Genomic DNA, 23,759 nt, shown 5'->3' on the forward strand with positions numbered 1-23,759 from the left:
TTGCTCACTCAGATTGATATACATGGCAATTTAAGAGACTTGTTATTTCCTCAGGGAGGTACTGGAAGACTAGATCCCTGAGATGTTAATAAATACTTGGTGAGAAAATAAGTTGAGTGAGAGAAAAAAGGAGGGGAGAGGTATAGCAAGTAAGCAAGAAATAAGAAAGTAAGTAAGTAAATAAATAAATTCTTTAGGCAACTAATGTTGGGACAAGTTTGATCCATGGATGGGTCTTTGGAGCAGAAATTCTCAATGCCTCTTATGTGCCAAAATGTCCAGTAATTCTCCAAGAGAGAGGTTGGAACAGTGTCCTCTGTGTTAACCTTCCTGCTTTCCTGATACTTAAACATTCCAGTGAGGAACAAGATCACTATAAAAACTCTAGCCCGTGGGCCAAATCGGAACCAAGCCCATCTTTGCAAATTAAGTTTTATTGGAATACAGCCACATTCACTCATGGTATTGTATTCTCTATGGCTGCTTTCATGCCACATGGCAGAGTTGAATAGTGGTGAAAGAGTATGGCCCACAAAGCCCAAAATATTTACTCTAACGTCCACTACAGAAATGTGCTGACCCCTGGGTGGAATCATTTGGGAAATGTAGCATTTCCCAAAACTGACCAGAGAACCAGTTTCTAGACCCAACTGTGGGTTCAGTTTCTATATAACACAGATGGGGGAACACCAAATCAACTCAATTGTTCTTTGTGGTCTGTGGGAGCCTTCCCTCCCCTCCCCTTAGTACCTTGAAAGCAGAATGCTATCCCCTGCCCTGTTAGGCAGGTGCTATAGAGGAGGATTTCTGTTTCTCTTGAGATGTGGAGTGGCAGATTGAGCCCAGTAGCAAAAGTGGATCAGTTCTTTGTTGTAAGATACAGCAAGATCAAGTTGAGTTACAGAGAAAGCTGCATGATAACAGGAAGCTTATCATTTATTTACTGAGCATCCTGTTTGCTGTTTTTAGTCCTATGCAGGAAGGGAGCTGGAGGTTACCTTGTGCTTGTGTCTTCAGGGACTTACAGTTCTCTGTCTCCTTGAAGAAAGTGACTGCGAGACATGTTAAATAACAATGTGGAAATTCAGGGACTTATTTATTTATTTATTTTTTAAAGACCTAAAGGAGGAAAAATCCTGAAACTTTTTTTTTGTAATTCAGTAGTATAATGTCTTCCCCTCCGGTAGGTATGATTCACAGAATACTGTATGCTTTCTACAGATTTTTACTTGTATCATGGTAAGAGCTGAATAATTTTTCTGCTAATAATGTGAATTAGTTAATGTATGGCTGCAGAACAAATTACCCCCAAATTTAGCAGCTTAACAGCAAACCTTGATTATCGTGCACAGTTTCTGAGGGTTGGGAATAAGTGAACAGTTTGGCTGGCAGTTCTCAGTCAGGGTCTGTCTTAAAGTTGCACTTAAGCTGTTAGCCAGGGTTACAGTCTCTGAAGACTTGGCTGGGGCTTAAGGATCAACTTTCAAGTTCACTCATGTAGCTGTTGGCAAAAGCTTTCAACTTCTCACCATGTGGGACTCTTCATAAGGTGGCTCATGACAGCTTTCTCTAGTGACATGGCTTGGACCTACAGAATCCAAAAGTGGTAAACCATGCCCAAGATTATAAGCTAACCTAAAAAGTGACATATCCTTGTTACTACTATATTCTATTGGTCAAGCATACCACCCCTGGTACATTGTGGAGGGGACTACAAAGTGGAATGAATATCAGGAAGCGGGGTCTTTGGAGGCCATCTTGGAGTCTGGAGACCATATTCTGGTTCTTTAAAACAGCATCTGTTGGTGAAGGAACCGCTTATGCCCCAACTCCCTGCCCCTGGTCCAGGATACTCAAAGCCTGAGGCCAGGGAATTGGGCCTAAAATCAGCTCTACCCATGTAAGATCATTGTTAGCTTATAGAGCAGCTTTGTGTAAATGAGAATAAGGTATGTTCCATAAGATAGTTTACTTCTGCTTTTTGAAAAATGATCCTAATGTACCAATTTTATTACAGCAAGGCATTTGACTGTGTCTGCTGGAACAGTGCTGTAATATACCAACGTGGGATTTTTGTGTGTGTTGTGAATGGTTGCCCCATGCAGTACATGCCTGCCCAGCCTGCATATGTGGTGGAGGGAGCAGCACTTCTTGCAATAGAGTTGTGTATGTGTTAATCTCCCTCACTGGACTATAGTCTTTGAGGTAAGAACTGAGTTTCCTCCTTCCTTCCTTCATTTAATCATTCAGGTGGTATATACTATATGTGCATGATAGTACAGTGATGGTTAAAAAAGAAAAGTGTTAAAAAAAAAAAAAGAAACAAAGCCGGTTTTCCTGGTACTTACATTCTAGTGAGGGACATGAACAATGTACAACAAAATAAGTACATGGACAAGAGAATTTCAGATAGTGATAGGAGCTGTGAAGAGTTTACAAGAGGGTAAAGAATAAGGAGTGACGGGGCAAGCTTGCATGTGGTTCTTTGGGGCAGGGTGGGAGGACAAGGAGAGAAGAAAGCCCTTCTGAGGAGAATCTCACCCATCTCTGCAACCCCTGTTGATAGCAGAGTGCTTTGCAACAAAATGCTTACAAAGTTCAAGTGCAGTGAGGGCCAGAGAACTAGCAAAGAAAAGCCCTGGGTGCACCATTTTGATTTCAGTATATATATATATATATATATATATATATATATATATATATATGCTACTTTACCGCATAGAGACAGATGGAGGCTCTATTATTCTACATCTGCTTTTTGTAAGCACAACATAAAGACTTGGTTAGGTCTCCTTAAACAAGATTCCTTTATTTCTCCATCACTGGGAAATAAATAAGACCAAGAGGCAAAGCCTATTGGCTATAGTTGCTAAGTCAATCTTTAGTACTTGGAATTGTGTTGGGATTTTCTTCCTTTTGTTTTTTTGCTTTGAGGCTAGCTTAGATTTCTTTTGCATTTTTGTAATGGAATGAGGACACAATGAGTAGTAACTCATCCAATTTCAGATTTCACAACTCCAGAAGGAGGAGCGTGGAGATTTTGGAGGTGGCCCAGAGAAGGGCAGTGAAATGACTGAAGAAGGACTAGAAACGAGGGCACACAGGGAAAGTTTAAGCAGCACTGGTTAATTGAATTGGGAAAAGAATACCAAAGAATGCTGAGCCTTAAAAGGAGTTGGAGATTATGTGAGCTGCTTGTCATATACCTTCATGATCTGGGCTTTTATTGAAACTGGAAAGATTTAGGTCAGCTTTTAGCTACTAACTATGAGGATTCTCTGTAGCATTAGGAACGTGATAGGACTTCTTGGTGTGATGGTTTGGTCCAGAGTTCTGGGATTCCCTAACTGAGCTCGATAATTTCTTATTAAAACGAGGGTAATCAATATGTGATTGTGTTGACAGAGAATGGGGAGGGGAGAGGCTGTTTCTTGTGTGTCTCACGGACACTCACAGCAAAGCCCTCCGTAAATGCTGAATGCATGTAGCAGCACACACTGGAATATGTGTTCCAGGGTATTGTAACAATAAAGAGGAAATCATGCTTTCTTTTTTTTTTTTTTTAAGATTTTATTTATTTATTTGAGAGAGAGAGAGCATCAGTGGGAGGCGGGGAGAGGGAGAGGGATAAGCAGCCTCCCCACTCAGCAGGGAGCCAGATGTGGGGCTCGAGCCCAGGATCATGACTTGAGCTGAAGGCAGATGCTTAACCGACTGAGCCACCCAGGCGCCCCTGAAATCATGCTTTCAATAGCAAAATTGTTAAAGAGATTACAGAACTTCACCCTATACCCTTTATTCTTTATCAGTTTCCTTTTCTTAACTTGCTTTGTGTGTGCACTCGTGATTTTTTTTTTTTTTTTTTTTTTTGGTAGCTCCTTTTTAAGGTGCATGTGGGTAAAGTCTTTACCACTTAATCTTTACAAAGTTTCTTGCCTTGGGAAGGTTTTTGAGTCAGCTCTTCATATCTTCCTTATTAAAAGTGTTACTGCTGTCTAGGTCCTCTGCTGTTTGGTCTTGTTTCTTGCATGATTCATCTCATTGGGGTTGGAAACATGGTTTTCCATCTGAAATTAAAATCCCAAAAGTCATGTCTGTCATCCAGAGTTCAGTCCATCTGAATAATCCGTGTTGATTCCTGGATCGTATTTGTCAATGACATTTTGTGCTACAATGTTAAATGCAGATGTCTCATTGGCACCTCCTAACACTATTTGTTGGTTTTTCATTTCTCGTTCTTCAGATATGCTCAAGGCCTAATGCAGGAAAGACTCTAGCTACTGAAAAATGTACATGTTCCTAAAGTTCCTTGTCTTATGCTGCTGGGCAATTAGACTTGGAGGAAGCTGGCCAAGCAAAGGACAGTGGTGGACGAAGTATAGCGGCTGGCTGGCTGGCAGGCTTGCTGCAGCATCTGGCAGCCTTCCTCACTTATGAACTGCCATTGAATTTGGTCCATCTTCCAGGTTTCTGCATAGCACTTTTCCCCCTCTTTGTTTAACAGCACACTCTGCATGCTTTTGTCACTACAATGTTTTATACCCTCCTCCTCCTGAGCTCCCTTCTCTGATATAAGTAACCTGGATCTGCGCAAGCCTTACAGCCTGGGGGAGGGAGAGAGAGAAGATGAAAAGTAGGGTATGTATTTTTGCCTCAATATTTCTTTGGATTTGAGCTTCTCTCTGCTTTTGTAGATCATCTAGTTCTTTGGCAGTGACCTCACAGCCTTCCGGAGACATTTCGTGTGGAATCACGTGTACCCATTCACCAGTGCTCTCAACCTCCATGCAGTGTTTGCCATTTCCCTGATTCCTTGCCCTACTGACTTTAACAGTTGGTATTTTCTATGAAGCCATGTGAGGGAACTCCCTACCCTAATATCCTGAGGTCTGGGCCAATGGTGTTACCCTTTCTAAAGCATTATAGTAGCCACTGGAGCTCTGGAATTCGACCAGTTTTTACTGCATTTGTCCTCAGGCATGTTGGTTTCATTGTCACAGTCTCCTATTCGTACTTGCCAAACTTGAATAGGATTAAGTTTGCTGAACCTATTAATTAGTTTGATGTTTCCTGAGCACTTACTATATCCCCAGCACAAGCATGCCTATTTATATGAGTAAATAAGACCCATCCCCAACTCCCATCTTCCCTTATAACCTTGTGGAATGTACAGTCTGCAAGAGGAAACTGCATTTAGAAGGCAATTACAAGAGAGTATAATAGAAGCTTTTGCCAAGAGGTAAGTGTAGATGGCCTGGAAACATACCAGGTTAGTAGCCTGTTCTTGGTATTCAGGGAAGGTTTTCCAAGGGCGGGAGTTGGATATCTAAACTGCAATCCTTACCCAGCCATTTAATTGGGCTGTGGTGGTTCAAGGTTCAATCTATATCAGTAGATTAAAAGTCAGATTCTTTTTCCTCAGGCGTCTTCCCACGATTTCCAGAAGTATTTCTCTGGAGTTTGAGAGTTCATTTTATCTGTTTAGAGAAAACTGCTATCAATAATATCCTTGGGTCTTCATACCTCTACTCATCGTCATCCTTGTTTTTCAGTGGATGCATGTAGCAGAAGTGTGTGCTGGGAGTATTCTGGGATGTTTCCTTGCTTCCAAGACTAAATATGAGTCACTTGAAGAGCCTCTTAAAAATGCAAATTGCTGGATACCACTTCCAGAGATTTGTAAATTCCTGGGGTCAAAGACTTTGCATTTTAAACCAGCATGCCTCATTATTCTGCTCTGGATACTGCCCTTTGGTCAACCACTGGTTGCTAAGGGCACTAGGAGGGGGAGAATGAGGATATGATCAATTACTAATCTGGTTTGTCTGGTGAGTTTATTTTCATCCAGGCTGAAATCCAGACCATGCATTATGGCTAGTTGATTCAAAAAGATACCCAAGGAGACCCAACCAGATTTTGTGTTTTGTGTTATGAAACTGATTTTTGCATGTAATCACATCCAAATTTGGGACATGGTCATGTCCTTACAATTTGTAATTAATGTTGACCAGTTATTTTGTTGTTTCTCTGGCCTTTTACATTTATCCCCAGCACTAGAAAGGACATGAAGTGTGTGAATCACAATAGACTGCAATTACCATTATACGGTTAATTATACTTGTGTCAGTGCCGGAGTGCTGTATGACCTTTAGGAGAAAGTCAAGTGTGGGCATGGCAGTATTGTGACACTTTTCAAGAAGGAAGAGCTGTGCCTTTCACATTGGGTTTTTATTGCATGCAAATCCACAAATGCCCATTTTTCTCTCCTTCCCACTTCAAGATTCCTTAATAATTTAGCACAGATGCTGCAGGTCACACATCTCACTTTTCTTTAAAATATTTTTTGAATGTTGGTGCTCATGTCTTGAATTTGATTACCATAATTTTATTTTGATTAAAAAAAACTAAAGCTTTCAAGCAGAGATAACAAGTTTTGGTGAGGATGTGGAGGAAAGGGCGCTCTTGTGCACACTGTTGGTGGGACTGGTGCAGCCACTATGGAAAACAGTATGAAGGTGCCTCAAAAAATGAAAAAAATAGGGGGGCCTGGATGGCTCAGTTGGTTAAGCAACTGCCTTCGGCTCAGGTCATGATCCTGGAGTCCCGGGATCGACTCCCACATCGGGCTCGCTGCTCAGCAGGGAGTCTGCTTCTCCCTCTGACCCTCTTCCCTCTCATGCTCTCTATCTCTCATTCTCTCTCTAATAAATAAATTTAAAAAATGAAAAAAAATGAAAAAAATAGAACTACCGTATGATCTAGTAATTCCACTTCTGGATATATATCCAAAAAAAAGGAAAACAGGATATCGAAGAGATATCTGCACTTGGTGTTTCTTTCAGCATTATATACAATAATGAAGATATGGAAATAACTTAAGGGCCTGTCAATAGATGAGTGGATAAAGAAGTATATATGTTATATATAATATACATTTTTCACATAAAATGTATGGTATACAGTAGGGTGGTAACCATATTGTAGTATGTAGATGTATCAAATCAACTCTAATACCTTAAACTTATATCATGTTATATGTCAGTTATATCTCAATTAAAAAAACCGTAAAGCTTTATTTTCCTGATAATAAGTTTAAAAATTATGACTACAATTTTAGAAGCCTGTATTATGTCTTGAAACTATGATAAGTTACGTTCTCCACATATGATGTCTCAAAAATTAGTCTGATGGTGAATTCCAAAAGCTTAAGGCTTAAGGAGACTTGAAGAGATTCTCCCGAAGTCCAAATCATTGGGGTAGAAAAGCAGCCAATGGTCCCTTCCCAAAAACGCAGGGAAGCCAGGATCTGCTACAAAATTCAGGCGATGGACTATTCTGGATTACTAGCATTTTCTAGTTAATAGAGGTTTCAGATATGTTTTTTTGGTATTTCAGATGCATAATATTGAAAGCAATCGAATCTTCCCATGGAAATCCGAATCTTTCCATGGAAATTCAGTGTTGCCACTATAATCAGTAATTTATATACTGTGAAAGTATAGAATCATTTAATTGAATAGATTTGGGGCTGGATAAGGAGGGAGCATGGGGACCATCTGAATTATCCTTATTTCACAATTAGGAAAATGGCATTAGAGAAGGTACATGGTCATGCACTGGTAAAGTCTGATACGTTTGAAATTCATTGCTACTGCTTCTCATTGAGGGAATATGATTAAGCTTTTAGCTGAATTTCTAGCTACTTCCTTGGTAGCTCTCCCTTTAACCAAGTTGAAATCAGAAGTGCTTCTCACACTGTGCTATAGGGTCCAATCCCATCAGCCTCAGTGGGGCAGGAGAACTGATCCCAGCCCTGCCTCCTCAGGCAGGCAAATGCAAGAGGGAAGTTGAATTGAGCAGACAGAACACAGCATTTAGCTAGCATGCCAACCTCCCCATGGCAGAGATTCAGGAAAGCTGTCAGGAACAACAAAGGCCAGCACAGAATTACACAGGGGTCCTGAAAGGCAGATGGAATGCAGTGATGGGGAGTATAGGAGTTGGCAGTACTAGATCGGTCTATTGATCATTCTCCAAACATACTAATCACTTTCACGTCTTCATTCCTCTGCCATGAAGTATCCACAAGTTTCTGCAAGGGATAGAAAATGGGATTATAGTCAATTACCTAAGGAGGGTTTAGGCAAGAGTAGCAGCCTGAAGCTGTGGTTAAACTGCATAAGAAGTCTAATTAAGGTCAGTATCTCTGCTCTTCTCTTGGCCTTTTTTCCTCATGTTTATAGAATGGTTGTTCTAGTTCCATGTAGCGTATCTCTATTTAGAGAGAAAGAAGAAGTAGTGGTGAAGGTCCAAGCCTTATCTTTTCCCTTTTATCAGAAAAGCAAAGGGTTTCCCAGAACTCTCTCACCTCCTGCCCCTCCAAAATTACATTATGTCTCATTGGCCAGGAGTAGAGGGAGGGAATGCTGAGACAGTGTGTATGCAGTTTTTATTTTTGTTTTTGTTTTTTGAGCCTCTGTGGTAGAAGCAGACAAGAAAAATGGTGTTAAGGATGGCTGTGGATGAGCTAATCTACAGTGAATTTGTGGCATAAGCCCAGAGAACTGGTATCAATGGTATGGTCAGGTCTGTCCCAAAATGAGCGGTCTCTTTATAATAAGAATAACTGATTCAAATGACCTCATTTATTAATGTGGATATTTGTATACCAGTTTGGTTTCACATGGAAACTTATAATAATGTGCCTTATTTTTGCTTGTTGAATTAAGGCTTATATGTATATATGCTATATACATATACAAAAGGCTTCACACCTATTATCATATTTGATCCCCACAAGAATCGCATGACATAAAAATTATTATTCTAGTCTCATTGAAGAGAAAGTTGAGACAGAGAATTTGGATGACTTGCACCAGGTCAAATAAGGAGTCCAAACTGTGAGTTGGATCCAGATGTTTTGGCTCTAGTGTTTATATTATTATACTTGGTGAGGAGAATGTGTTTTAAAAGAAATGAAACAGAGAGTAAATTGAGACAGTCTAAGATTGTGTTAATTTTTGGAACTGTAGACACTGAATAAATAATTCGTTTAGAGAATTAGAAAGTGAATTCAGTTTGTGTGACAACATTTCCCCTTCTCTTTTTCAGAGACCCTCGGCCAGCAAGTCTTCGGGTGCTCCTTCCTATAGCAGATGGTCCAGTTCACAGCCACATCAGGTAACATGCTCTTTAAGAATCTTGTGCTTGTTTTCCCTGAAATGCACTTAAACGTACAGTTATTTTGTCATTGGGCAAACATGGAGGGGATCAGGCTCTTGCCTGTTCTCACCTTGAAGGTGGTCCCTTGGCAAAAGGCTGTGGAGTTCCTCATTGGTTACTTCTCTTCACCTCCGGTCTCCAGTCAGGGCTACGTGAGGGTCACAGTGAGAGGGAAATGTCCAAGTTCCAAGTTCAAAGCCCTCCTCAGTGCATAGCTAATGAAGTCAACCTGGCAATTACTGAGAATAGATTTTGCCTCTTTTTTTGCAACCTAAGATTCTCTCTCTGTCCTTTCTACTCTAGGAAAGAATGCATATGTTCCCATGTGTGTGCATACATATATATATGTGTGTGTGTGTGTTTGGCACACAGGATCTCTATGAGTGTATATACCAGTATATCTGAAAATGTACTGATACTACAAAGAATCATTTTTTCGCCTTGTTACTCAGGGTGATTAAAGTCTGCATTCGGGTCAAACAATACTGAACCGTATTCAACCTCTTAGGGGAAGTTAAGCCAGCACGGCACTGTTATGTCTCTGTGTGTAAACAAAACAGGATTTTGAGGTTGGTAAGCCATTCACCAGGTGACTACACGGGCTTCTTTTTGAAGCAGCACATGATGAGAACACTAAGTTTAGACTCTAAAAGCTGAGTAGGACTTGAATTCAAGTTACCTTGAGACCAACAGGAAATAAGCTCCCTTTTGTCTTTTGCTTTATTGGTTCGAATTCTCATTTAGGCTTTTCAGGTCAGTTAGGCAGGCTGGAATGACAGTAGCAGAAGCACATTATAAATGGTTTATATTCCCATTTTCTCCTGCATTTTATTGACTTTCTGTAGACACTTAGTATTGGTGATAATTTACTCCAGCATCAGCATAATGTGAGCGCTCTTTGTATTCCCCCTTTTATCTTTTCTTCGTAATTTCTTTGCAAGGCATTGATATCAATAAAAATATTAAAGAAACTAATAAGAGAAAAATACATTCTTCTATTATGCAACATTTTCTCACAGTGCCTCTTTTTTCTTATTTATTTATTTTTTTGAGAGCGAAACAGAGTGAGTGCGCACGTTGGGAGAAAGGGGCAGAGGCAGAGAGAGAGAGAGAAACTTAAGATTTCATGCTGAGTGTGGAGCCCAGTGTGGGGCTTGATCTCATGACCCTGAGATCACAACCTGAGCCAAAACCAAGAATCAGACGCTTAACAGACTGCACCACCCAGGCGCCCCACGGTGCCTCTTTTTATATCGATTGGTTGGTGGAAAAAACTTGAGGTGATGGGTCTGCTTCCATTGGCATCAGCTTTGTGTGGGTGCTGTAGTTTCTGTTAACTTTGGAAGGATATATTGCTCTGTGAGTGTGAGCTAAGGAAAAAGGCAACCTAGAAAGAGGGACAGTGGCTCCAGTCTAGGGAGATTGCTTTGAATATCCAGTTTTCTTTTACTTCCTGCATTTCCTGAAAATGCACACTGGGTTTTAATCAGTATTTTTGATTTCTGTTCTCACACTTCCCAGAGCCTGGGTTAAGCAAGTCACTGGTTACATTTCTGCACTCACCCTGAAGATGGAGAGATGTTCTAATCTAATCTTCACAGTCTAAAGAAAGTGAGACAGAGTATATTGTCCAGGGTTACATGATTTCAGTTGGTCTACAATTCCATGATTTTCCCCCCTAGAACTTACTTAGTTTTATAAGCCAATACAATCCTTCTGCGAACTTCCCAGTGAAATAGTCTAATGTGAATCTATGACTCTGTGCTGGTCCTGCAGACTTTTTACATGCTGCAATGAAATGAGAAAAGTGAAGCCAGGGTAGTATTTGGGACAGTCCTTAATTCTTAGAATGTATCGTTTTAGCTTTCCAATATTACAATGACCTTTTTAAGTGAAATCTGGGAATGATTAGATGGTTCTTGTGTAGTTTTTGATATCCAAGCCAAATTTAAATGGTAACCATCCTGTATACATGTCCCAATGTGTTCTCTAAATTCTTACCTGTAAATGAAATCCAGGAGCAGAAGAGCTACCAAAAAGGAGTTTCATTTTTGCCTTCTCACATGCTGAAAGAAATGTGGTTATACAGGCAGACTTTCAGTCTTCGCAGTGCCATTTGGATTGGGAGGCTTAATTTGATGGCATTTCCAAATGGTAGCCTGATTAAAACTAATATTGGTGACATCTCTTTTGTATTGAGGATCCCCTTTAACCCTAACTTAAAGGAGTGGTACATTTTTTATATTTGGTAGATTTCCTTGGCGTTTACCTGTTGTGCTGGTCATTTGTTTGCTTTCATATCTACTCCATGCCCATCTCTTGACATCTACGTTCCCAGGCTCCCTTGTTAACTGACTGCTAAGTAGGTTCTCCCAATTGGAGGCACCATTGCCTGGTTGGGAAGAGATAGAAAGAGAAATATATTTCCCCCCTCCTTTGCTTTGGGCAGTATTATCTCCATGTTCTGAGCCTCTGTGTGGATCTAGCTAGTGTGAGGCAGCCCTTGATTCTGGCCTCTCAGTACCTTCTCTGTGGTACCCCCCCTCCCAGCTTCAAAGAAGGTGACAGTGTCCCTCATTTTTCCCTGTCTGGTTTTTGGCTTTCCCAGTAGCCTTATGACTAGTTCCCTATATTAAATTCCTTCTCTTTGACTGCCTGGTATGGGCTCTGTTTTTCCAACAATTTTTCTGACTGTTTTCTGATTGATACACCTACCATGGCATGATGCACTTTATTCTTTGGTTGTATAACAGTGGGTTTTAACTTTAACTTTATAAATATTATGTGAATATTTACAGGATCCCCAGACTTGCAGCTGCTGTAAACTCTGAGATTTATTCTCTTTAGCTGGCCTAGTGGGTGGCAATCCTTTTATACCCCTATCCCACACAGAAGAATTATTCCTCTTTGTCACTCGTGAGCTGATCCTTCCCTTCTAAATTTGTGTTTATTACAAAAACCTTTGTCTTCTGTGCTTGCAATATAATAGGCTTATTTCCTTCAGTTTCTGAAAGTACCTACACAAATTCTCAGCTTGAGGTTGGAAGGACAACTGTAACTCGATCCTGGATCCTAGCTTTGTGTCTTCCTCTGATTTTTGGCATCAGCAGAACAGCTCAGAAAAGAAATTGTCACGGATTTATATTCGCTAAGAAAAGTGGACCTTTTTCTATTTGTCTTCATAACACTATTTGTAAACCTTAGATGGGTACAAATATAGGTATAGGAATGAGTGAATTGGTACAGGTAGATACGTGCTCGTTTGAGAGTTAATATCATCACCATTCCTTCTTCAACATTGTCGTCATACCTAACATTTACTGAATGTTTACTCTGTGGTGTCCACTAATTTCTTTTCATGCATTATCTCATTTAATCCCCTCAATATCTCTATGATAAGGAGACAATATTTTATAGGTGAGGGAACTGACAACTTGAACATTTAATTAACTTGTCCAGTGACACAGGGTTGGTTCTGTTAGATTCCAGCACCTTAGTGTTTTCTTCTTTTCCTGTCCATTTAATTAAATTTATTTTTTCAAGTTTTTATTTAAATTCCAGTTAGTTAACACACAGTATAATATTACTTTTAGGTGTACAATTTAGTGACTCAACGCTTCCCATACAATATCCAGTGCTCATCATAACAAATGCACTCCTTAATCCCCATTGCCTATTTAACCCATTCCTCCTGCGGGGCCTCTGCTCTGGTGACCATCAGTTTTCTATAGTTGAGAGTCTGTTTCTTGGTTTGCCTTTCTCTCTTCTTTTCCCCTCTGCTTGTTTGTTGTGTTTCTTAAATTCCACATATGAGTGAAATCATATGGTATTTGTCTTTCTCTGGCTTATTTCACTTAGCATAATACTCTCTAGCTCCATCCACATCGTTGCAAATGGCAAGATTATATTCTTTTTTTATGGCTGAGTAATATGGCTGAGTAATATTGAGTAATATTCCAACGGAATATATATATATATATACACACACACACACACACACACAGCACATCTTCTTTATCCATTCTTTAGTCAATGGACATTTGGGCTGTTTCCAAAATTTAGCTCTTGTAGATAATGCTGTTATAAACATTAGGGTTTATGTATCCCTTTGAATTAGTATTTTTGTATCCTTTGGGTAAATACCTAGTAGTGCAGTTGCTGGGTCATAGGCTAGCTCTATTTTTAATTTTTGAGGAACCTCCAGACTGTTCTCCAGAGTGGCTGCACCCTAGTCATTTAACCAGTGGACAATACTATTTCTCTGAAGTTTTTAGACTAATTTAAGGCCACTGAGAACCATTTTCCCTAATAGTTCTGTTTTCCATTGACCAGAACACAACTTTTTGGCCTTTAGGTATTATTTCTACTCTGAAATTATTTTTGCACAGTTAACTTTCTTTGTTGAAACAAGTGCTTATATCCACTCAAGTATAGATCAAATAGACAATTTTCAAAATATAGATCTTAATATGTTCATTAATAAGTTTTATTTAAAAAGAACCATTTATTTACTTATCACTTATTTATTTATTTTGAGAGAGAGAGATAGAGAGCGTGTGTGCATGCACACATGCAGAAGGGAAGGGACAGAGGGAGAGGGAGACAGAGTCTCAAGCAGACTCCGAGCTGAGCACAGAGCCTGATGTAGGACTTGATCTCATGACCCTGAGATCACGATCTGAGCCGAAACCAAGAATTAGCCACTTAACCAACTACACCATCCAGGCGCCCCCTACACCATTTATTTAAAATCCACTAACTTGGTGTTTTATTTGGAATAATTTGAGAACCTATTTGTAAAAAAAAAAAAAAAAAGTGTCTTTTCCAATGCTTTCAGTTTGTAAGGAATGCTCATAAAGCTTTATGTGCTTACAGATATCTATGAATAAAAGTCATTATGAATTGAAATTTGAATAAATGACACAGATAAATAAGAATGGTGACTGGCTGACTGGTATCTTCAAATCTGGAACCGAAATTGTGATATTTTTTATGCATATTGTATACTTCTCTTTAGAAAACTTTTGTATTTCCCATCACATTTTCTATCTGCTGTTCAGCACATTCCTTATAAATATGAAATAACTATCTTCCTGTAACTTAGAAATGGGAAGTTTTTCTTTTGGATAATTAGCACCAATCCAAACATTGTGTCTTAAAAGCTCACTGTAAAGTTTTGGTCAATAATGATCAATCAATTGACGTCTCTTTAGTCCTTTAAACTTTGTAATGTTGTAAGCTTTGTGTTTAGAGTAGTCCTTGGTAGGTAAGAACATTAACATTCATCGCATTAAAAGGATAACTTGTGAATTTTAGGAAAAGATGCAGTATGTTAATGAATGACAGTTTACTCAGGAGAATTCAACCTGGTATCTCTGTGTCCTTTTCGAGCAGCAGATAGACCTGGCCAAATGCAAGGTTGACAGCAGAAATTTGGTTATCTGGAAGGGTTGGTGTTAAATGAAGGAAGAGAACACATCACTGTGTTCATGTGGTAAGAGAAAATAGCTGTGTGCAGTCCACTTATAAAAGGTTAAAGGGAAGGGCACCTCGGAGGCTCAGTTGGTTAAGCGGCTGCCTTCGACTCAGGTCGTGATCCCAGGGTCCTGGGATGGAGCCCCGCGTAGGGCTCCCTGCTCAGCAGAGAGCCTGCTTCTCCCTCCCCTCTGCCTGCCTCTCTGCCTGCCTCGCTGCCTGCTTGTGCTCTCTGTCTCTCTGTCAAATAAATAAAATCTTAAAAAAATAGGCTACAGTGAGTACCCTTCCTGGATTGTCTTACATAATTTTTCATATTTGTATATGAAAATACGTGTCCTCAGCATGTAGTAGGAGCTCATGCGATATTTGTTGAATGAATGGAATGAATTATATGACATAACAGCAGGGACAGAATGGGGAAGGGGGGGGCCTCAAATCCATATATTCTCTTTTCTCCAAATCATTAGTTTCTACCTTCTCCTTAACTGAGGCTCACATCAAAGCTGATAATTGTGAGTTGATTGAGGTAAATGCATTTCACCTCCTCTCTGTTGTTAGTTCTGGTAACAAGCATTGTGGTAGGAGAAGTATAGGCTGCCAGAGGCCAGGAGAGTCCATACTTTGAATCACTGGTCAATGTGATGTTGCCTTTATGTTGTCTATGTTACGTATTTGAGATTAATGTGGTTGCCATGAGATTTCAGTGAAGAAACCCCAATGTTGGGAATATGTGTACGGTTGTTTGGTGCTCTGGGGTCCATGGAGACAAATGTAAACTTCCAGTTTATTCTTGTTCAGGATTCTGAACAAAATTGACCCCCTTTATCTGTGTGTGCATTTCTTGAACTTTGCAATTTAAATAGAAAACATTTCATATGTTATATAAAATTATTATAATGCTCATCAGCCAAAGACTACCATGAACACACATGTGTTAAAACAAATTTAGAGTTGTTGCTTGTTGCTTGCTGCTCTAAAGCAGACTGCATAGCATGCAAAATGAGGGAAATCTGAGTAAGAGGGCATTGTTGGGTGGGACTTACGGGATTTAGGCCTTGGTTAGATGATTTTGGTGAGCAATAAGGAAGTGGGATTTGTTCTGGATTGACTACTGTTAGGAAGTAGGAGTATTTCTATGATTGGATATCTTAATAATTTTATCCAGAAGGTGGGATCAATGGAGCAAGGCTAAAGATGTAAGTGATAAAGAAGCAACAGTCACTCATGTTACTGGGGCGAGGGGCATGTTTGGTCACTTTTGTGATTTGGACAGTGGTCTTGTTTTTCTCTCTGCTTGGATGTAATTATGGAGTGGCCTTGTTTTTGTCTTATTCAGTGAAGTTTAGGGTTGTGAGGTAACCTTGTCTAATCTGATGTTTATGTTCTGTAAATTATTTCTGTTAGGTAGGGAACTTCTTGGCCTAGATGCTAATGCCAGGCCATCTCCTTTAGACAGCTATATTTTATATATAAACACATATTATACACACACATATATATACACACACTTACATATACACACATATATGTATATACGTATGTGTATATGTATACACACACAATTTATATGATTGCACATATAAAATGGAAGACCTGCACTATCCTCCCCGATTGTTGTATTCCTCCTGATATTTGAGAATTTGACCAGAATAGCAAAGTGGCAACATTCTTAACTAGAGTTGACATCCAGTTGACATCCTAGCATTATAAATCTAGAGATCAGGGAAGATCTGCAATACCAATTCTTATGCATTTGCAAACTGTCATATCCCATTTACAGTTTTTTTTAAAGGATAAGGCAAAAACTGTGAGAAAGCAAACTTGACATAATATAAACCCTTACAAATTTGGACTTGCATTTGAAAATGAATTATTTAGAATGTAGGAAAATAGGATCGGATTAAATGAAATATCTCATTAATGATAGCTTGTCTCCAAAGATGGCACCCCAATGAACCATGCCTCCTAGTACTCACACCTTTGGGTTCTTTCCTTTCTTTGGAGTTTAGCTGACCCTGCGACTCAATGGAGTACAGTGAGGTGACACCCTGAGACTTCTAAGTGTAGTGCTAAGAAGGCTTGCAGTTTTGGTCTTGTGCTCTTACAGTACTTATTATAGGAGAGGCTGTCTGCTTTGTGGAAGCCCAACTATCCTTTTTTTTTTTTTTTAATTTTTTTATTGTTATGTTAATCACCATACATTACATCATTAGTTTTGGATGTAGTGTTCCATGAGTCATTGTTTGTGCATAACACCCAGTGCTCCACGCAGAATGTGCCCTCTTTAATACCCATCACCAGGCTAACCCATCCCCCACCCCCTCCCCTCTAGAACCCTCAGTTTGTTTTTCAGAGTCCATCGTCTCTCATGGTTCGTCTCCCCCTCTGACTTATTCCCCTTCATTCTTCCCCTCCTGCTATCTTCTTCTTTTTCTTTTTTCTTAACATATGTTGCATTATTTGTTTCAGAGGTACAGATCTGTGATTCAACAGTCTTGTATAATTCACAGTGCTCACCATAGCACATACCATACCCACTGTCTCTCACCCAGCCACCCCATCCCTCTCACCCCCCACCACTCCAGCAACCCTCAGTTTGTTTCCTGAGATTAAGAATTCCTCATATCAGTGAGGTCATATGGTACATGTCTTTCTCTGATTGACTTATTTCACTCAGCATAACACCCTCCAGTTCCATCCACGTCTTTGCAAATGGCAAGATCTCATTCCTTTTGATGGCTGCATAATATTCCATTGTGTATATATATACCACTTCTTCTTTATCCATTCATCTGTCGATGGACATCTTGGGGAAGCCCAACTATCCTGAGAATGCCATGCTATAGAAAAGCCCATGCGAGGATTTTGGAGAGTCTGTGTGGAAATAGAGATGCCCAGCCAGCTCCCAGCTGTTTCAGCCATCTCAGCAGAAGTATCAGCCCAATGAGAAGAGATGCCTTCAGATGATTCTAACCCTAGCCACCATTTGATTGTAATTGCACAAAAGACCCCAAGTGACACCACCCAACTGAGCCTAGGTGGTAGTTTGTTATACAGGAATAGATGACTAAAATAATCATTCATCTTAAAATAAAGATTACTGTTATCCATAACAATGGCTAGGAAAATATTGGCAGTTAAAAGGTCAGCTATGCTGGTTTGAATGAATTGCTAATATTCATTTGAATTAATCATGCCTCTTATATGAAAATGAATACTATTTAGTGTTTGAAAAAGTTAGACAGAAATTTCACCCTCTAATCTTCTTTTCGTTACTAATTTGTTGAACAAATATTTCCAGACCTATCAATGACATTTTAATTCTCATTCAGTGTGTAGCTCAGATTCTAGGATTGAAGACCCCAGAAATCCTGAGCTGTATTTTTCTTGCAGTGTCCAAAGGAGTGGTTGGGACATAGTGGAAACAGTAATACTAACCTAATATTCCATGCGATCCCTTCTGCAGTCAGATGGTTTCCATATCACAATTTTCAGCCAATGAAATGGGAGTGGAAGTGATGTGTAACTCATGTTTTGAGACAAGGTGTGATTCTCTAGTCTCTATTGCCTGACACGGGGATAGAGGAAGCCATGTGTTCCAGATAGCGCAATTACTGGATAGCCGAATCTCTACTGGCCTGGATCCCTTGGGTGAGTGAGGGGAGCAGAGTGCCTTGTTAATTCTTGACAGGCAGTAGCACCAGCCGGAAACAAGCCATAGTTGTTCCTAAGCCACTGAGATTTGGAGTTAATTTGGATCTGTAGTACCATCTAACCTCTTGTGACTAATACAAGAGCTTTAATTTCCCATAAGCTCCGTCACATCCATCCCAGGCCATTCAAAATCAACTTTGAAATCTAAATAAAAATAATGTGATTTCTATGTAAACAGAGCTTCAGGGCAGAACTTCTGATTTTTTTCTCCAATTAGATTTATATCCCTAAGTCCCTCAATATAGAAATTCTGGCAATAGCACTGTTTATTTACTTGGGTGATTTGAGCACACTTGACACGAAAATCATTCTCAAATCAGGTTGTTTTCCTATTTATTTTTTGAAGTCATTTTATAGCAAGTTGTTAATAAAATAATTTATTAGATTTAAGAAATATTTATTCAGTATAATATCAATAAAAAATCTAAATTGTTTTTTCTTTTAAAAATGGTTATTATGAAATTTCCAAACATGCATGAAAGTAGAGAGAATAGTGTAATGAACCTCATGTACTCATCTACCCAGCTGCAACAATTATCACCATATGGGCAGCTTTTCAAACATAAGTTTTGGCTACATAAAATTTTATTCTCTTTTGATCATCCTTTCAAAGATAAGATAATAACTACCCTTTCTCCCCCACCTCCAAAAATAGATTTGAATTTTCTATGAACACACTTTGTGGTCATGATCATATCTTCTGTATTTATTGCCAACTTTGCCCTTTAGGAATAACTTCAGGATAGTTTGCTAGAATGGCTTATGTATGGAGTGACCATTTCTCCCTGTTTGACTGGAGAGTCACAGGTTACACCTGCTGTCTTGGGGTAATTATTCATAGCACTCCCTGCTCCCCTGTCTAGTTTGTCCTGTTTTTGCCATTTTCAATCCCCCCAGAGCTGGATTCTGTGTCTTGCCATGCAAGACCCAGAGAAATCTAAGCCAGTCATAATCAGTGAAGCCTTATCTCAACATCTGTGGTTGCTTGCAATATCTTCAGTGTCTGAAATGTCTTTGGTGCCCATAATGGCCTACCCAGGACCAGCTACATAACTTGTGGGGTCTGGTGCAAAATGTAAAAAATGATTGAGAATTTCAAGATTGCAACAGCAAAGCATTAAACCAAGTATGGGGCCCTGTGCTTCGAAACAATATACACACCCTATATGTGGCAGCAAAAGTGGCACACCTATGAAGCCAGCCCTGGGTCTACCACTCCCACTTCCCACCCTTCATCTAGTTCCCCATGTTGACCAATTCCAGCCTTGCTTTCCTGCACTAAACCCTCTGCTGTCATCTGCATGGTTAACTAGTCTCTAACCCCTCTCTATGAGTTGGAACACTGGCTTATCTGCTACTGTACCATCTAATGAGTATTATTACTAATGAGTGGCAGAACCAGAATTTCAACACCAATGTGCTTGGTTTCTAAGCGAATGATCATAACCCTTCTGTTCTTCTGACTCTTAAGTCTTCCTAGCCTAGCTAACTCTTGGCAGAGCTCTCCCAGGATTCCAAGGAATCGAATATAGTCATTTATGAACACATGTCCAGGAAACCAGTGTTGCTTTTGTTGCTCTCCATGTTCTCATTAGTCACCTGGACCTTCTCTCTGACATGTGTTGCTGGTTCAACTGTACCTTCTTTCTGCCCACATCCCCTCTCCTTAATTATTGTGCTTACCAAAACAAGCCTGAGCTTAAACTTTGTGGATCTCCTGGGCTAAACTCTGCATCTAGCTTAGTTTTACTGTCCACTCTTAAATTTGCTTCTCTATCTCACTGGTTTCAGTGTGGCTTGAGCCTGAGCTGGTTTCCCCCATGTAGTTAATTGGAATATACAGACTTTAAGTGTGGGAGCGGGGGGTGGGGGGGGGAGCATGCTCAGTCACAACTGTTGTGTTTTCTCCAGTGCCAATTTTTTACTTTATGGAATTCTGTCTTTCTGATTACCTTTAGTATTACTGAAATTTATAGCTGCACTAAGAGGTGGAACTGAGAAAAGGGAACCCTTGTGCACTATTTGTGGGAATGTAAATTGGTACAGCCACTATGGAAAATAATATGGAAGTTCCTCAAAAAATTAAAAATAGAAATACCATGTGATCTAGCAATTCTACTTTTGGGTATTTACCCAAAAGAAATGAAATCACTATCTTGGAAAGATATCTGCACCCCCCCATGTTCACTGCAGCATTATTTATAATAGGGAAGACATGGAAACAACACAAGTGGCCATCAGTGGATGAATGGATAAAGAAAATGTGGTTGGTATATAGAGTGGAATATTATTCAACCATTAAAAGGAGGAAATCCTGCCATTTACCATAACGTGGATGGACCTTGAGGGCTTTCTGCTATTAAGAAAGGGAGAAAGGAAGAAAGGAAGGAAGGAAGGAAGGAAGGAAGAAGAAAAGGAAGGAAGGAAGGAAAGAGAAAAGGAAGGAAGGAAGAAAGGAGGAAAGAGGTGAAACTGAGGTTGTTGTTGCATGATGGCCATTTTCTGCACATAATTTCAAGTTTTATTTCAACTCTAAAGTGAACAATTCCAGCGAATGCTATCAGAAACAAAGCTGGGGAGGGAGAAATAGAGGACGGGGGGAGAAAAGAATTTAAATAGTGCCAGTGATTCCACCTGACTTTCTCTTTAATAAGCATGAGCCCTGGTGAGTTGAATTGCTGTATCTCATGTTACCCAAAATGGCTTAGTTATCAGAGGCCCCTCATGAAGGGACCATCATGCTGCCCTATATGTGATTTTACTGCTCAGAAATGCATAATTTTTGTATAATGTGACTCATAGATGCAAACCACTCATCTTTGGATACTAAAAGAGATCTGTTTCATCTTTGGAGGAAAAGAGAAGTTGTTGAACATACTGAGAAATATGTATTGATATCCAATGTGATGCCTTCCTAAGGAATGTCAAGTGTAGTTTTGAAGGCATTCAATATTTTGACTTACATACAGACTGTGGACTGTAACCTCCACTAAGCTACGTATATGCTCACTTCAATATAAATGTATCCAGTCAAAAGAATGCACTTGGACTAAAACTCCTTTGAGTTCTTTGAAGATAGTTGTTGATGGAAGACAGAAGTCATTGATGGAGCTGTGTTATCTTAGCAGCCAAATATTTAACTCCTTTGTTTAAGGAGTAAGCTCAGATTTCTTCATGATTCTTTTGTGTTATAGTAAATGGTGGGATTTCCATAGAATTATTAAAATGCATCATTAATATTGAAATAAAAAAATGAGATGTGGAAACAGTGAGGCTCTTGTACCCTTTCTATATTTGTTCATTTAATCATAAATGGAGAATCTAAAGCACCTGTTACTGGATCAGCAGTGAATTGGCTATTATTGGAGCATGAGTAGGTGTTAGAGGCCCCTTGGGAGTAAACAGTTAATAAATAAATGTTTGGCTGTGGGAAGAAGTCATGAGTTGAACAAGAAGAGATTGCTGGGTTCGTCTGATATTAACACCTTGGTGTTAGCCATGATATGCTGTCAACCAGAGTAGGTGACTCCTTCACTTCCACCTTAAGGGAAGCATGGCTACAACAGTGCTCAGTGGTGCTCTTTAAGATGATCTGTGGACTTCAGACTGATGGGGGTACTCAGTAGAATAAATGGGGAGACATCTTGGGACTGTGGAAAATGGAATGTTAGGGAAACCAGTGGCCTTACTTCCCTATGAATCCACTTATCAATATAAATGCCCATTGGCAAATTATATATGAATGCCTGAGGTACAGAAGCCTTCTCTGCTAACATCAAGGAGGGGGATATCTAGAAATACAATAAAAGCCAAGTAGTTGTTCATAGAAATTTTTGGCTCAGTGGAGGTGGGGTTCAGTGGAGATGGACTTAGTGTCTTTCTTCTTGGATTGCTGATTGCCGCCTGGAGAAGCAACAATGGTTTCATTGGATTTGTGGCTATACTGCTCTGCTGGCTCTCCTGTATCACTATAGTGGAGCTTGATAGAACTATTTATCTTTCTTGTGCCCGTAGAATCTCTGAGTATGCCTCTTTGGAATTTGGGAAATAAGATACAGGATGTGATCGCAGAATGTTATGATTAGTCTAAAAAGTCTTTAGTTCTATAGTGGGATACAGATCTATAAGATAAAGATAGCTTTATCTTTTATAGGATGTGTGTGTACGTAATCTTTCACAATGCAGGGGAAAGAAAATGGGAGTGATTGGGCTTGTTATTTCAGGAGAGCTTGGGAATTCTCACCATAATAATGGTAAGAACTTGGACTCTGGAGACACACAAAGCGTAATTTGTACCCCAGCTATGTCACTAGCTTGATCTTGGGAATGCCACTGAATCTCTCAGTGCTGTTTTCCTTGTCTGTAAAATGGAGAAAAATATGGTAGCTAACTTGTAGGATATTGTAAGCATTAAGTGATATAACATTATTAAATGATAAAGCAGCAGAATCCCTAGAATTTTAGTTTTCTATGTAAAGCATACCACGATGACAGGTAAGTCATTTCCACAACTTGGCAGTACAATTGTGATCTGAACGACAGCTCATGCCCATGGAACTAATGCGTCTATGTAGACAGCCTGAGATTTAGACCAGCATTTATTTGTCACCATTCAGAGTTGGATTGGAATCAATTTATTAACCCAAGTGAAGATGAATTCTTTTGACCTACAGGTCAAAATTAAGTGGCCATTTAGTATGAAGGTCATATTAGGTCTGGCTAATTTTCAGAGCATGTCTCCAGGCTAGGAATGTTTGATCAGTGATGTTTATTTTTGTAACTGAAAAAAGGATCCAGAAAACTCTAAGCTGTTAAGGAAACTTAAAAGAAACAGGTGATGCTCCGGATACCTGGAGAAAAACTCTCAACCCCAATACTTAGTATCATTCTTAGAGCTTGTGTTGGCAGAGTTGGCACTTCTCTCCATGGCCAAGCTGAACATTATAAGCATTATATGCTCTAATTTATATAAAACATATTAAATTGCATTTGCATCTCATACTAAACATACTATTTTCCTACAAACATTTGGAAGGATTTTTATTACTTTGCTTTTGCAATCATTTGACTACAAGAACAAACACAATTTATGAGAGACTATCATTTCTTGACAATTATTGTGCATACATGAGCATTCTTGCAAAATGGGAAAAATTGAATCTATAAATTGTTTTCCCAAATGCAGTGATATTTTAGAATACTAAATTTAGCCACTGATGAAGTAGCTCATTTTAAGTTTTATAGATTTTTGTGGTCTACATTTTGTAGATTTTGTTTTATAATTTTGTTTTCATATTTTGGGACCCATAGCTTTGTTTTTCAGTTCTCATTTTTGCAGGGCCTGA

At 39.4% G+C, this 23,759-nt stretch overlaps 1 protein-coding gene across 1 annotated transcript in view; it reads left to right on the forward strand.

Moving 5' to 3' along the window:
• RBMS3 (RNA binding motif single stranded interacting protein 3) overlaps positions 1–23,759 on the forward strand; it is a 1,335,892-nt gene that overhangs the window by 243,000 nt on the left and 1,069,133 nt on the right. The window contains exon 3 of the mRNA XM_088026449.1: positions 9,112–9,180. Coding sequence (XP_087882575.1) covers positions 9,112–9,180 — 69 coding nt within the window. The remainder of the gene's footprint in view (positions 1–9,111; positions 9,181–23,759) is intronic.

This window comes from Eumetopias jubatus, unplaced genomic scaffold, assembly GCF_037043125.1.
Source record: "Eumetopias jubatus isolate StellerSeaLion01/CBP00866 unplaced genomic scaffold, mEumJub1_p1.0 scaffold_1, whole genome shotgun sequence".
Lineage (NCBI taxonomy): Eukaryota > Metazoa > Chordata > Mammalia > Carnivora > Otariidae > Eumetopias > Eumetopias jubatus.